Below are 15,745 nucleotides of genomic sequence, written 5' to 3' on the forward strand. Positions count from 1 at the left end.
TTTTGGAGTAATGAAAATGTTTTGGAACTAGACAGAGGTGGTGGTTGCACAACATTGTAAATGTACTAAATGTCAGTGAATTCTTCATTTCAACATGGTTAATTTTATGTGGTATGAATTTCACCCAAGTGAAAAAAAAAAGGGAAACAAACAAACAAAAACAAGTAAGCTTTTAGCTTGGTTTGGTCTTTGTCAGACATTCTAAACCATTTATCCAGAGGTGAAGCTGCCCTGCAATTGCTATTTTTTGCCTACATGGTGTTTAAACAGTTATTAGTATTTTTAAAACTAGGTGATTTCTCAAAATCTCTGGATTTTTGGCCTTTCTTAAAGGAAAAGTTTCCATATGATAAAAAAAATTGGTTATTGTCAAGAAGTAGTTGCTTCCTTGAGATGGCATATATTACTTTCTGGCTTACCACAGTCTCTTCCACCTTCTTTGGTCTTGTTGACACCAAGGCCAAATTGTCAATTTTATCATGCTTGTCTTACTATTTCAAAGAGAAATTAAGAATAAAAGTGGGATATCTCTTTACTTGGGCTCCCACTGAAAATTGAAAAATAAAAGTCTACATGTTACTTCCAGCCTGCTTTACTCAGGTCTGCTGCATTTATGAGCTGTCTGGTTAGAAAGCCGGGTGCTTGATGCATAAGGATCCTCTGTTCAAGAAGGCCAAGGCAGCAGGAAGCCCCTCATTCCCACCATCTGGCCAGCCTCTCTGAATCATGGTCAGCCATCCAGAAGCAGAAGATTCAGGATCACCAGAGACTATTTTCAGATGAATGAGAACTCAAGCCTGAGCAATTAGAAATAGGTCAATGACTTTTTAAAGCAACTTTCTTGAAAGAGGATGCTTTTCTTTGCAAAATTCTTCTTTCTCATCATTGGTCTTTCTTTAAATAGAATATGGTTAACTGCCTATAAATTCTTTTTCTTGTTTTTAGAAGTCTTCTGTCACAGAACCCTTAAGTATTTTTGGAGGTTACTTGTATTTCTCTAGCTTTGTGTTTTTAAGAGAAAATCTGACTTTAGAAATATACATGAGAGACTTCATATTTGGGCTAAAACGGCTGTATTCTCTAGAGTTAAAAAAAAATGCTTTTTAGAAATTTTAATTTTTTTCATTTGGTTCTTCATTATCTGTAATAACCAGGGGAAATCTGTCAAATGAAATTCCTTTCCCCGTTTTGTTTAGTCTTCCTGACTTTCACAGTCATATCCTCATCTGGATTCTTATTGGGCCCTTACTAATATGCCATTTTCTGTGTATTATATATGTCTGTGCTTCCGGAGAGCAGCAGAACCCATCTGTGAATTTCAGCTCAGAGCCAGCAGGGGGAGCTCACTCCCACAGGAATCTGAATCCACCTGGAAGGGGATGGTGGGGAAAGCAACCCAACTTTCTTCAGTAAGATTAGCCCTTTTGCACTGTGGATAAATGATCACATGATAAGCAACAGGTTACTGACAATGGTGCTGAGATAAAGCATTCTCAGAGCCAGCCCAGCCTCAACGGCAAGGCTACTATTGCCCGAAGCAGATGCATACTCTGCCTGTACCTGTTTTTCAAGGCTTGGCTTGCTAAGCTGTACAGTCTGAGGTCCAGCGAGTCTGGTCCCTGGAGTAGCTATCACAATGCTGGTGAGCTGGGCCATGGGGAACGTTTTGGCTATGGTTGCAGTCTGCCCATTGACGACACGGACGGGGTGGATGGAATTCTGGGAGGTAGGGAGGGTCGTGGGGGTGAACTTGGTCAGCATGACGGGCCTCTGGATAAGTTGAGGAGCTGCAAGCATGGGAGGAGGTGCTGGGGCAATAGGAATGTTATTCTGGGCCACAGGCTTGGGTCGAACCTATGGGGAAAGAGAGGATAATTATATTACTTAAAGAAACTTCTCAAGTCTTGTAAGTCTAAGACATTGCCAGGTTTTTCACACTTTGTATGTGAAATGGTATTTAGTACCAATATTTATTAATATTCATTTTGGTGTTATTAATTCTATGGTTGTCAGGATATATAATCTTATAAAAGACTCATCAGCTCTTAAGAGGGTCCAAATGTTACCCTCCAACGTGGTTCTTCTGAATCCAAACCTTAGCTCCCTCTCCCATACCATGCTGCCTCTTCGGGCTGAGGTCAAATGCCTAATCCAGAGGCTGGTCTCACCCAGGAATTGTGCCCAGTATGGTAATAATGCTGCCGCTGGTCTTAATTCACATTCTAAATTTCTTCACGTCCGTGGCTTCGATTCAGGGTGACTCCTTGCTCTCTAACTCCCCGTTCTTGGCTGCTCCTCTAAGTCACCTTTGTGGGCTTCCTCTTCCTCTGCCCAATCCTAAATGGAGTTTGTCCTGGAACCTCTTTTCTTACCAAGCTCCTCACTCTTCCTGGGAGTTCTCACCCATCCCATGGATTCAATTACCATCTATGTACTGAAGACGTCCATACTTGGTATCTCAGGACCAGACATTTCTTGAACTTCAGAACCATATACTCAACTGCCTGTCATATATCTCTACTTGGAAGTCTCCCAAGAAATTAAAATTCAACATGTCTAGGGGCTCCTGGCTGGCTCAGTCAGTGGAATGTGCGACTCTTGATCTTGGCGTTGTGAGTTTGAGCCTCATGTTGGGTGTAGAGATTACTTAAAAATAAAATCTTTAAAAACAACAACAATAAAAAATCAACATGTCTAAAACTCACCTATTTCTTCCTCCAACTCTCTCCTTCCTCCTATTATCATCCCCTCAGGAAATGGTCTTTTCCTGCTAAATAAACTTCAGAACCATTCTTGATGTTTCCTACTGTACCTCTACTTCCTAAATCCTCAAATATGGCTACTTTCTATCCTCATCCTGCCATCGCTCTACCTGTTTGGCTTACTGGAACAGTGATAAAAAATTATGATTAAAAACATGGGGTCAGCCGTGCCTAGGTTCAAATCCTGGTTCCTACCCCTTACTAGCTGGCTAACCTCAGGTAACATACTTGATTTAAGCCAGCATTTTTCAAACTTTCTGTACAGTGACCCTGTGGGCAAAATCTTTTCCCCTTATGCATGAAAGTTTGACCTGCAGTTAACTCTCCAGCTCTGTTCCCCTGGAAACCTGATTAAGGGTAAGAATGTCAACTATGTTACCAGGCAACATTGCTTATGGTAAAAATGATCCCTTACGGCTAAGTTGAATCTGAATGGGGAGAATTATAAATACTTGATGGGACACCATGCTTTGGGCTTCATGAAGTGGGGCTGACTTCTGTAACTGGGCATGTCCAGTGTGGGGACCTTGAAAGCCATGGCTATGGAACTGTTACAGGATACACTGGTTCCTGTGTGGCGTAAGGCTTCTGTGCCAGGATGGCTCTCCCACCGTTTCCCTGCACCTGAGCTATCACTGAACAGCTGTGGAGACTGCCCTACAGGCTGACAGAAAATGTCTGACGCTGTCTTGCTGGTAAGCTCTGGTTTCTGTCTTGTGTTGAACTGTGGGCCTTGACAGTCCCATGAGTCTGAATATTTAGCTGAACTTAAGATGACCCTGTGTTGGCTGCTGCAGACACACAGTAGGGAATACATTTCTTACTGTAACCAGTACATGCATATAGACATGGACCTAAATCTCTGTAAGACAAAAGCTTCATGAGACATTACATATGTGCAATGTACTCTAATGTTTCATATTCTGTTTTGTTCATTTTATTTAAAAACTCTGGTCACAATCCACTAAATTGATTTCACACAACCTACTCATGGGTCATGACCCAAACAGCGACTAAGCCCTAGGTTCCGGAACCTACCTAAAAAAAAAATAATAACTACTTTCACAGGGCTGTTGTGGGGATTAAAATAGATAACCCACAGAAGGTGCCTAGCAGAGTAAACGGCACAGAGCAGGAGTCTTCAAACATTAGCTATTATTGTTGATGATGTCCTAACTATTCTTCTTGCCCACAGTCTTGATCATCTCCAATCTATTCTCCACACAATGACAAGAGGGAATTTTCTAAAACAAAAATCTGATCATTTCAAGTATTTGTTTGGAAATGTTTTCATGGATCCCCGTTGTTCCTGGAATAAGGCCCAAATTCCCACATAGTCTAGAAGGCTCCACGGCCTGTGGCACAATGGGCTTCTCCAGCCTCACCTCTTACCCTAGCCTGAGTCAGCTACATGGCCCAGTATGATCAGCTACGCCAAATTGCCTTGTGGTTCCTTAGGCTTACATGCATCTCTCCATACTGGATTTGCATATGGGCTCTACCCTCTGCCGGGGACATTTTTATTCTTCCCCCAAAACTTTGTCAGGCTAACTTTACTAGGATTTTAGGTCTCAGACTGAATGTCAACTCTTCTAGGAAACTTTCTAGAATACTCTTAAGAATGAGCTGGGTGTCCCTCCCATGTGTGGTCAGACTACCCGGTACTTCCCATAATGGACACTGTGATTGCCTGTACATAGATCTGAAGCCCTCTGAGGGCAGAGAACTGTCTTGAAAACTGGCTTTTTTGATACCCAAGGTATAAGGATCTACTGCATAAATGATTGAAATCACCTTATCTCATGTTCTCAATGCCCAAACCTAGTGCACAGGCAATTTGGAAATTACCTATGTCCACAAAATTCCTTACTCTTCTCTCTTTGCCTACAACATGGGGCTTCTGATGGGAACTCCTAGCCTTTCTACGAGGCAAGTCAAGTCCCGTCAAAACCCAGACTGGGGCAATCCTGACATCCTGCAATGAGAATGATGAGTTTAGTCCAACTGCTAGAAGAATTCTCCCAGGGCAATATGGGCAAGCAGAGCTGCTTGGGCCTAGATAGAAAGTTCCCTGTGCAGACCCCTAGTCTAAACTTTTATAGGCAAGGCTTTGTGTTTAAAAATTATGCTTAATACCATTACTTCCCAGAGTTAAACTAAATTTCTCTGGTTTCTACTGGTTAGTTTGGCTATTGTTTCCTTCCCTACTCTCTTTGGCACACAGGAAAAAAAAAAAAAAAGTAGTGATTGCATTCCTTCCCCACTGGAAGGCAGGTTTGGCTAAACTTCCAGTAAGTTAACATCATGAGGTTTAAAATGGGGCTATCTTAAATTCTCCTTTTCCTCACATGCCCCTGCTACTGCCTTTGGTCATTGCTAAGAAACCCCGGTGATCAAATAAGCTTCTTCCCAGTATAGAAATCAGCATCCAGAACCTTTAGCTAACTAAGTAAGATCTGAGCAAAGCTGAGCTGATAATCACACTTCAGGCTGCTTAAAAAGGGCCCATGAGGACTTCTGTCTCACCTAACCCATCCCTGGGCTTGTCACTGGTTTACTCACCTGCGGAAGGAAGTTTGGACGTGGAGTGAGTCGAGGAGGGGGGATAAACTGTGGTACTTTGATGGGCTGAGGAGGTGTTGCCTGAACCTGCTAAAAAATGGGAAAAATAAATAAACCACAGAGGACAATAACTGTTCAATATCAAAGCTAGGCGTTCTTACAGTATTTTTAGCATCACTATTCTCTGGGTCAGGCAATATTTTCTAAAAGTTTTCACTGTAGAATTAACCATCTGAATTAACACTGCCTGAAAAAACCTTTTCCCACCTGCACGTTTTACCCTACAAAGTGAACCAACCACATTTCTGTGTCCTTACACGCCTAATGTACAACAGAGCAGGCTCGGTAATCTTAGCCAATTTCCTTTGACATTCAAGAACTCTTGCACGTACATATTTTAAAAGTCAAGAATGGATCCAAAGTAAAATCAAACTTGCTGCCTGGCCAAATGGGCTTTTTCCTAATATAAGCGCTTTATCTAGCAGTGAATCGCTTTATTCCTGTAGAGAATTTTCTAACTCTCAGCGTTTGGCTGAGATAACTGGTCGCTTCTCTCAAGATTCCTGGTCAGTGCTGAAGCTTCACTTTACTGCTATCTCATTTAACTCATCACTGGTCATCATTCAAAAGCCACCAAGAGCGCTTAGCTGCAATTTTAAGAAGGGACTTTAAAACCACAATTTGGTTATATTTCCCCCAAGCTTCAGAGAGCATCAGTTTCTAAATGGTTTTACCCTAGAATCTCATGAAATGAACAGTTTTTGTTCAAGTAATTCTTCAAGGGATCTTTTTTTCTGATAGTCCTTGGGCACAGACACTGTTAATTTGTGAGTTTCTTGAATATTTTTAAAGTGCCTCAGCTTGTTCTAGTACTTCCTGGGTGCAGCCAATTTCAAGGGATAGTGAACTAAAGGAGTCCAGAGGGGAGTTTTCCCCAAATCAGTAATACAGAAGCAGAGAGTGTAAGCACTCAAGTTTCACAGGCAGGTCTGCAAATAGGATGGAGAGAGCTACATAAAACTGTGTGCATGCCACTACGAAGGACATTCCTCCCCAGGTCAAGCCATACTTTGACTGCAGATAATGCACTGAATGGATTCTGGTCCTTGGTGTCAAGGGACACCTCTACAGTTATTTGAGCAGATGGTAGGAATGCCATATTCCCTTGTCAGCCTCAAGGAAAACTTGATATGGCTGAATGATGGAGACTAAGAAATCCAGCAGGAGCATAAAATGGATATACTCTACAAATGCATATCCTGAACCCTCTCATGTGGGCACACATGAGTAGCAGCTGCTGGCTTACCAGAGTGACTGTGTTTTTTGCCACAATTTGGACAGCCTCTGCCCCAGGCCCAGTGACCTTACTAGACGTCTGGAGGTTGACTGGTGTGTTCTGCACATCAGTGCTGAGCACAGCCTTCTGACTGTTGATGGCGGTCACCATAGCAATGGTAGGTCTCTGGCCCACAACAGAGGCAGGCATGGTCGCAGTTGCTGCTTTCAAGACGAGAGGTAGTGTCTTTGTGGTAATCATAGAAGCTGTAGTTACAGTCTTCTAGGAGACATGAGAACAGATATTAGGACACTGAAGTGTGGGCCCACTAAACAGTATGCTACTAATCCCCAGAGGAAAACAAAGCAATGGTTCTGATAATCCAGTTTCTCCACATAACAACATTTCCTTTGTGTACATACAGACACTTCTTACTACAGGGAAAGACAGGCTCTAGTTTGTGCCAGAGTTTTCAAATTCGGCTTCAAGTTCATAGTAATAACTGCGGACAAATATGGGCACAGGATTTTCAACAATGAATGGGGTGGGTTTACAGATACAGAGTATGAGTGTACCTATTTATCTGTTTTTTTATTCTTTGCTTGCTCTCAATTAATTTAAACTCTGTAGAAGTTGCAAATCAATGGAGTATACACCATCTCTGTCTTTAATTGCTACAACCTCATCAATATGAAGAAAGCCATCGTATAATTCTGGTTATCTGCCTCCTGTCACACAAATGCTCAGATGAAAGGACAGTGTCTTTTCATTCTTTTGATTGTCACCCTAGAGAGGAGGAAGGGAAACTCACATGAGGATTAGCACAACTGTTGCCTCAAAGGCAGTAAATCCCAAACTCTAGATAATAAAACCTATTAACCACCTAGTATAGTAAATACCAGCTCTTGATACCAAAGGGCTGTGAGTCACTAACTACAATCTTTTCTCTGGAGAACTGCTGCAGAAGCAATCAAAGATCCAGTGAAACATGACAAAGTGGAAGCAAACACCTGCGTTTCAAAAAGCCTTATAGATCGGGGCGCCTGGGTGGCTTAGTTGGTTAAGCATCCGACTCTTGGTTTCGGCTCGGGTCGTGATGTAGGGGTCGGACACCGAGGCCCATGTCCGGCTCTGTGCTGGACGTGGAGCCTACTAGAGATTCTCTCTCTCCCTCTCCTCCTGCCCCTTCCCCACCACTAAAAAAAAAAAAAGCCTGATAGTTGAGAGGATGAGCATAGGTGACAGGACTTGACTGATCCTCCACAAGTGCTTGTGCTCTGCAGCTGTAGTTTCTAGAGTAGTTAAAGGGGCAGTTACAAAACAAGAAAATGCAAACAACCTTATTACATGGCACACACACCTAATCTAGTGCCAGTACTCACTCAAGATCCTAAAGATCCAAACGTTTCAGGAACATGGAAGTTTATCTGGTCCAACATGCTGGTGCTGGTTTTGATACTACTCCACCTTTTTCTTCTTACTCTATACTGGCACTGTCCAATTTGGTAGCTCCCAGCCACACGCAGCATTTAAATTCAAATTAATTAAAACAAAATAAAATGAAAACATCAGGTCCTCAGTCACACTGTCCACATTTCGAGTGTTCAAAAGCCACTGGTGGCTAGTGGCTACCAAACTGGACAGTGAAGATTTCCGACACTGCAGAAAGTTTGATTGGACAGCATTGCTCCACACCGCTGAAAAGGACCCTGCTCTCCCTGAAACAGATCTGGACAAATCCCCTTGTGCATTTCCATTTCAGTGACTGTGTCAGTGCTTGTGTACTAAGCTGGTTTTTTCCTAGGTGCCTGAAACACAGATAAACACCATCTCATCTTTTAATCTCTTTATTTTCTTTTGATGAAAACAATGAGTGATCTGGCCTCATCTATCCCATCACAGCCTATAAGCAATCCTTATTAATGGTCTTAATTAAAATCACACAAATCTTTGTTTCCTCTCTCTAATCAGCAACACAGCCATGTCTCATTCTCCTCGCTCAGTGCCTCAACTGTGAAATGGGAGTAAAAGGGGAACACTGGTATTTATTCTGGGGGACGGGGAGGCAGGTCATCTACTATCTATCCATGATGAAAGCCAAATAAAAGCTAAATGCTGTTTATCATTAGAAATATTACAGTAGTGTAGGGGCGCCTGGGTGGCTCAGTCGTTAAGCGTCTGCCTTCGGCTCAGGTCATGATCCCGGGGTCCTGGGATCGAGCCCTGCATCGGGCTCCCTGCTCAGCCGGGAGCCTGCTTCTCCCTCTTCCACTCCCCCTGCTTGTGTTTCCTCTCTAGCTGTCTCTCTCTCTGTGTCAAATAAATAAATCTTTAAAAAAAAAAAAAAAGAAAGAAAGAAATATTACAGTAGTGTAGCAGAAAGGACTGACTTTACATCACCAGCTATTTGTAATCAGTGTTTTTAACCCAGTGTGATATTAGCCCTTTCTTTCAGTTTAAGACATTAAAATACAAAGACCTTTTCAAATGGTGAGCAAATCACACCAGATGGCATTCAATCTTGGTGCCAACACAGGTTATGGAAGTAAAAGCTCTAATCAGCAGAACTCACTGACATGGATTTTAAAAACAATTGTGCATGCTGTTACTGCTTTGAAAGAGGTCATGTACTTTGTTTGAAACATCCTTGGTTCAGGTAAATCACTATCAATATTTTGGGTCACCCTAAAGCGATTATTCTAAGAAAAAAGTCAGTGACACCTCAAACTCACCTGAATTATATACTTACCATTAACTCCAACACTTAAAAAACCCTGAAACCTAACAAGTTTGTTGACATCTCAGGTTAGCATTTTATTCTACTTTATAGATATTTAGTTGTGGCTAATTTCACAACATGTATTCTAGCACCTATATAATTCTCTGTATATATAGGCACAAGGCATAGTACTATATTCACCGATGAAAACTTTTTGAAAAATACATCAAGTAACTACTTATTTACAACAGGTATCGACACTGGTATTGCTTAAATCTTTACCTCTGGTCTGGTGCTTATTCTATTCTAGGAGCTTGGGAATATAAACCAAACTCTTGGGAGTGTTAGAGTTTAGAGACAATCTAGAATTTTGAAATCCAAACCTAATGACAACCTCTGACCTGTATGGCAGGAAGAAGAGAAGACACAGGAGAGGAAGGTATCCAACAACAAAGAAAATTATTTTTCTGGAAGCTACGATTAGTCCCTGGTTGATATTGTCCAATTGTGATTGGCTTCAAGATAAGAGAGCAGTTTCCCCACAGTGTCATGAAGAGGTTCTTTAATTTTGACAAAATTTAAACTGCACCAACTAGAAATTAATGCAGAAATACATGGCAAGAAGCACTAAAAGCAAACTCCTTTTTTTTTTTTGCCAAGTTATTATTGTTGTTTACCTGCAGAGCATGAGGTGTTGATTTAAAATAGACTCCAATGAACAAATCAGAACTTACAGCGATTATTATTATGGGCTCTAGTGAACTTCCATATCTATTTTAGACTATTTTCATTTAATTTTGAATGGCAGGTAACTGCTGCGCACTCACATGACTACAAATAGAACCACCCCATTCCTCTTTTTGTCCATTAGGGTTTATTTTCTATTTGGTTTTATTAACTGCATGCTTCTTTACATTTGTATTATATCATTAAAAAGGACAGGATTGTGAATATAATTTGAAGGGTATACCTGCATTCAACTCTTCTCGTCTTTCATTTTTTTTCTTGTAAATTGAAAAAATTTCACAATCTACCTACAAGGATGAATTTGAGTTAACTAAGTAAAGGGGACTGGTCCCCCCACTTGCTATGCCTTGGTCCCTGCTAGCCACCTGACTTCGAATAAAACATTTTCTCTTCCAAGCACCTCCTGTTTGCCCGTGCTGATTACTACTTAATAGTTATTCCTTTCCGAACTTAGATATTTAATATATGCCATATACAACTTCCCATTTGTCCCTGACCTCATGGACCTTTAATGACTCCCACTGACTGCCCAAAACTCCAACGGTTCTGCCATGCATTGGAGGGCTTCTACAAGCTAGCTTCTTTCTGCCTCTGGCTTTATCTCCCTCTCCATTATTGCCCAGAATCCACACTACAGCCACATCAGTCTCTCTGCTATTCCTAGGACACGCATTTACTTTTGTGACTCCATACTTTAGTTCACACAGTTCTCTACATCTGTGATGCTCTTCCCCTCTGCTCTATCACTAAAATCTCACTGATCTGTCCACATCCTGCTCAAGTGTCACCTCATTCATGAAGCACCTCTGATCCCTCTAGTTAAAATTACTCTGTCCTCTGGCCTTTTCACAGCTCTTCACTGGTACTTTCATTTTATTTTTCTTTGTTGGCAGTTTACATTTTCCTCTTCTTCTCTAAATTTTTAAATTCTGTCTTATTTGTGAATCTACCTTCTTCACTGCTTAGCACAGTGTTTGCATATAATAGAGACCCAATAAATATTTACAGAATGGATGAAAATGATAATATACCAGATTTGAGGCAGGGACCATAACTACCTCTTTGTATACCAGAATCTAACACACCAAGAACACCCAGTAAATACTGATTGACAGTTTACCGTCAAGACAGAAATAAAAAACTCAGAGGGTCTCTGGCTTTTAAAATTATACATCTGCATTTAACAAAACAGAATAGTATAAAACAAGCTAAGCTAAATCAACTAAATATATCAGGTGGGCTACCAGGTGGAGAGATGCCACACAACACTGTTTTGGGGATAGCCCTTCGCCTCACCATCATTCACCTTCCCAAAGCAGGACAGAACTCAGATTACTAGGGAAGGAAGAGGTATTAAAGTATTATATAAGTATTTCCTCTGATTTGTGGGACACGGAATGTTACTTGAACAGTAAGTTTCCATGGATTAAGAGAGAAAACTCATACATACCAGGAAACAAGGAATTCTACCACACTCCTTCCCCGTAAACACTTTCTGATCAAACTGTACTTTGCAAAGAGAACCAACGAATCAACTCCAACAATAGTAATCTGATAAGCAATCCTTCAGAAGAAATACAAGTCCTGGTCAGGGGGTTTTAAAAGTCAGTTTGAATGCTTAATTTTCAAAGAGCCTAGGAGTGGAGATTATGATAAAATTTATGCTCCAGCTATCTGACTTACAACAGGAATTACTCTTTTTCCTACTTTGGCATTTTATATAATGTTGGCATTTCTTTTTTTGGTATTGTATGGCAGTACAGAAGAGCACTGAATGGACAGACTTTTTCACCAGAACATCTGGGTTCAAATCTCGGTTCTACCACACATACTACCCATACAATTTTCGATAATTACTTAATCTCGCTGTGCCTTAGTTTTCTTTTCTAAAAAACAGAATAATAATAATAATAATAATAATAATAATAATATCACCTTCCTTGTTAGCGTTGGGATAAGGGCTGTGTATATTATATGTAAAGCGCTCAGGAGAATAACAGTATACAGTAACTGTGACTAAATGTCAACTATCTTTAGTAACCTTTAGTATTTTTACAAGTAATGTATTCTTCACTTGAAAAATGTTCTATATGAACCAGCCCAATGTCCATAAAGAGTGAATAACCAAGTAAACTATAATCTTTTTCTCTATGTATATAGTGAAGACCTGGTATTGGTGCATAAAGGATGCCCATGCTTGAGTTTCAGAAGATCCCAATGTCCTTGAAATCATGTGCAAAAATGAGTGTTATCAGGTGTGAATGTGTATTATTCTGGGGAGAGGATCCACAGCCTTCGCCAGAGTCTTATAGGGCTCGTGATCCCTAAGAATCAGGAACCACTGCTCAACCATCCCATTTTAAAAGGTATGCCCACATTACAGGCAGGTGTGTGGAGATCAAGTCTGAATAGTTTTCTTTTGTGTGTGTGTGTGTGTGTGTGTGTGTGTTCCAGTAACATGTGATTTATAGATGTTGAAATTGGACTTTCATATAATTTTCATACAAAATAATATAAATACTATGAAATATTTTTAACCATTCAAAATGTCAAAAACATTTTCATTGAATAGTTTTAACTGAACATTATTCCCAAATATGTCCTTTTTGTGTATCTTGCCTTACTATCCTTATATGCTAGTTTAAGTGCCCCTTTCAGCAAAAACATCTGCACAGCTATACCAAGTTACAATGTTATTAAGCCTCCAGTTCCTAGTTCTAGTTTGGACCTGTAGCTTCCGTTTCAGATTTCCTTCAATATATGAGAACAAATTCATATGCTCTGAATAATGGAAACATATCACCCTTCTTCTGAATGCCTTTCTACCTGTTTCCAAGGGTCCCACTCCTGGAATATCTCCACACCTAACTGCTAAGAGTTCCAGCAAAACAATTCCAGAGAAGGCAGAGTCACACAGACTTTTAGAACAAGTGCAAAGAAATACTTCCAGCAATTCAAAATACGACCTTAGTTCTGTTCCTACACAGAGAAGTGATTTTTTTCTTTGTCACTGTCTACCTTTCCCCTCTTCTTTGGGCAGGTGGGAAATCTTAATTTTTGCTCCTCAGTAATACCATTTCCTTCTGCCAACGCATTTCAAGGGATTTTTACCCCAGTGTATAGTATAAAGAAGTAGCCAAAGGAACTTCTGTCTGGTGCTGGCTGAGCTTAGCATGGTCCGAAACAGGCCCCAGCTCTACGTGACCAATGCTAAAGCAGCCGACAGCAGGAGGCCCGCAGGGCCCGCTCGGCGCGTGTACCTGTGAAGCGGTCAGGCTGGGAGAGGGGGCCGCCGACTGGGCGTGGTGGTGCTGCTGCTGTAGCTGCTGGAGTGGCTGCTGCTGTGCTGTTTGCAGTTTGTTTTCAGACTGTGGCAACGGCTGTATTTGGAACTTGTCCGGTTGTTCCTGCTTTACTATCAGGTTCTTCCGTAGCTGTTCAACTACCCTTTTCTACCCCATGAAGACAAAAAGAAAGAACATCTATCAGAACATTGTTTATCAGCAGCAACTATACCTCTGACATCTTTCCATAACCAGCTTCATCTAAAACCTGTGACATCTGAAACTGACACATGCAACGCATGAGGAGAAACCAAGAGCATAAGACACACTTTATATGTCAAGGGAAACTGAGCCACACAGAGAAGAAAAGATAATGGAGATCCCACAGCAGAGCTCAGATTTCAGCTCCATTATTAGCTGGGTGTGCTAGGCTGGCAGGGTAACACAGCGTAGCTGTGAGGACGTGACTCTGGAGACACAGATTTCAGTTTTGCTACTTACCAGCTCTCTGATGTTCGGCAAGTTACTTAACCTATCTGTGTCTCAATTTCCTGTTCCGTAAAATGAGGTGATTAACAATACCCTTAGGGTTCTAATGAGTACCAAACAAGCTGCTGGACGTAAAGTACTCAACTGTGCCTGGCGCATTGTTGGTAGTTTTACTTTTTCTATCTGATAACACAGACAGTGGCCATATTAATTTTTGTTATTCACACAAACATCATTTATCAGTTTCAAATATTAAACAGACTTTTTTTTAAAAAAAGATTTTATTTTATTTATTTAACAGAGCGAGAGGGAACACAAGCAGGAGGAGTGGGAGAGGGAGAAGCAGGCTTCCCGCCGAGCAGGGAGCCTGATGCGGGGTCGATCCCAGGACTCTGGAACCATGACCTGAGCCGAAGGCAGTCACTTAACCAACTGAGCCACCCAGGTGCCCCTAAACAGACTTTTAAACAGAGAAACCTTGATCTCAGAAATATGTCATACAAACAATACTCGTTCTGAATTACTCAAATGTGTAACTCATGAGCAGGACCTCTTTGATGGGATAGGATCTGCAGAAACATGTACATTTGTTTAGGCAGAGGAGGGATTTAGTTACATGGGATAAAAATATAAAAACTAAAGTTTCTTGAATATTCTAGATCTTATTCAAATCCAAGAAAAATGCGTATTTGGATACTTTCTTACTATAATATATTTCAACAGAATGTAAGCTCCAGGGGCACCTGGGTGGCTCAGTTCTTAAGCGTCTGCCTTCGGCTCAGGTCATGATCCCAGGGTGCTGGGATCGAGTCCCACATCGGGCTCCCTGCTCGGCGGGAAGCCTGCTTCTCCCTCTCCCGCTCCCCCTGCTTGTGTTCCCTCTCTCACTGTGTCTCGCTCTGTCAAATAAATAAATAAAATCTTAAAAAAAAAAAAGGAGCTAAGCTCCATGAGGGCAAGGACCTATTTTGTCCACAGTTATACTCAGGGCTGGAAGTATGTAAGCTAAGTAAATGTCTCTTCGCATGATGTGTAAAGTGATGGGGATCGGAGACTAGCAAATGACTCAGAGAACATGTCATATAAAACCATTTGGGGCCAGACTTGGGCTGCCTCTCTTGGCCTAATGGCTAGAAGCAAGTATAAGCAAGTATATACTTTCAAGTGAGTTCACCAGCTGAGGTTTGTTATTTCTGATAAAAATAGACTGCCATGTTCTAATACATATCATGAATGAAGAAAAAGAAGTAAATGAAGATCTTTAAATAAAGGGTTAAGTGAAACCATATGGCCAGGCTGATTTCAAACCCCCCCCCTTATGATTCTAACCAACTTCATTGCACATATCCTCTAAAGAATCCAAACTTGTAAGGTTACTTGCTTAACATATTTAAATATTAAAATATTTATAAAATGGATTTTTAAAAACTTTAAGTCAATATGAAATACATTGTTGAGAGAATTTTTTATGTTTTTATTGATTCTTTTTAGGCAATGAAAATATCCTATAAAGGCCAAGGGGGCGGGGGGAAGTCTGCTAAACTTTATACTCTGCTAGCACTGCCTCTTTGAGTAAATTTTACAAAGAAAAGAAAAAAAGGTGCAGAGTCCAAAGTCTTTGCAGAAACCAACTGTAGAATAATAAAAAATGCAGATTAATAAAAATATCAAATTCTTATAAAAAATTAACTTTCAAGTCTTCAAAATCCTATTTCTCAAGTATAAAAAGACAGAGTAATTGAACTGATACAGTTCGGGAGAAGGGCAAGTAGCGGCAGTGCTACAGATAATTTTGAGGATCGTATCACAGGTAGATTTTTTTGCTTGTTGACTTCAGAACAGTAAGACATTTAACAATTAAATCACTATTTAGCGCTGCTTTCAGTTCTCCTCCCTAAGATATAAC

At 40.8% G+C, this 15,745-nt stretch overlaps 1 protein-coding gene across 13 annotated transcripts in view; it reads right to left on the minus strand.

Moving 5' to 3' along the window:
- Positions 1-15,745, minus strand: part of PHF21A (PHD finger protein 21A) — a 192,839-nt gene that overhangs the window by 34,301 nt on the left and 142,793 nt on the right. For 10 of the 13 annotated variants that reach the window (XM_035012661.1, XM_035012665.1, XM_035012663.1 and 7 more), the window contains 4 exons: positions 13,327-13,518; positions 6,631-6,882; positions 5,325-5,414; positions 1,561-1,854 (listed from right to left, as the gene is read on the minus strand). In XM_035012661.1, the coding sequence (XP_034868552.1) occupies positions 1,561-1,854; positions 5,325-5,414; positions 6,631-6,882; positions 13,327-13,518 (828 nt within the window). The remainder of the gene's footprint in view (positions 1-1,560; positions 1,855-5,324; positions 5,415-6,630; positions 6,883-13,326; positions 13,519-15,745) is intronic. The other 3 variants (XM_035012667.1, XM_035012669.1, XM_035012670.1) reach the window with 3 other exon arrangements.

This window comes from Mirounga leonina, unplaced genomic scaffold (assembly GCF_011800145.1).
Source record: "Mirounga leonina isolate KUSES-001 unplaced genomic scaffold, KU_Mleo_1.0 Mir_166, whole genome shotgun sequence".
Classification (NCBI taxonomy): Eukaryota; Metazoa; Chordata; class Mammalia; order Carnivora; family Phocidae; genus Mirounga; species Mirounga leonina.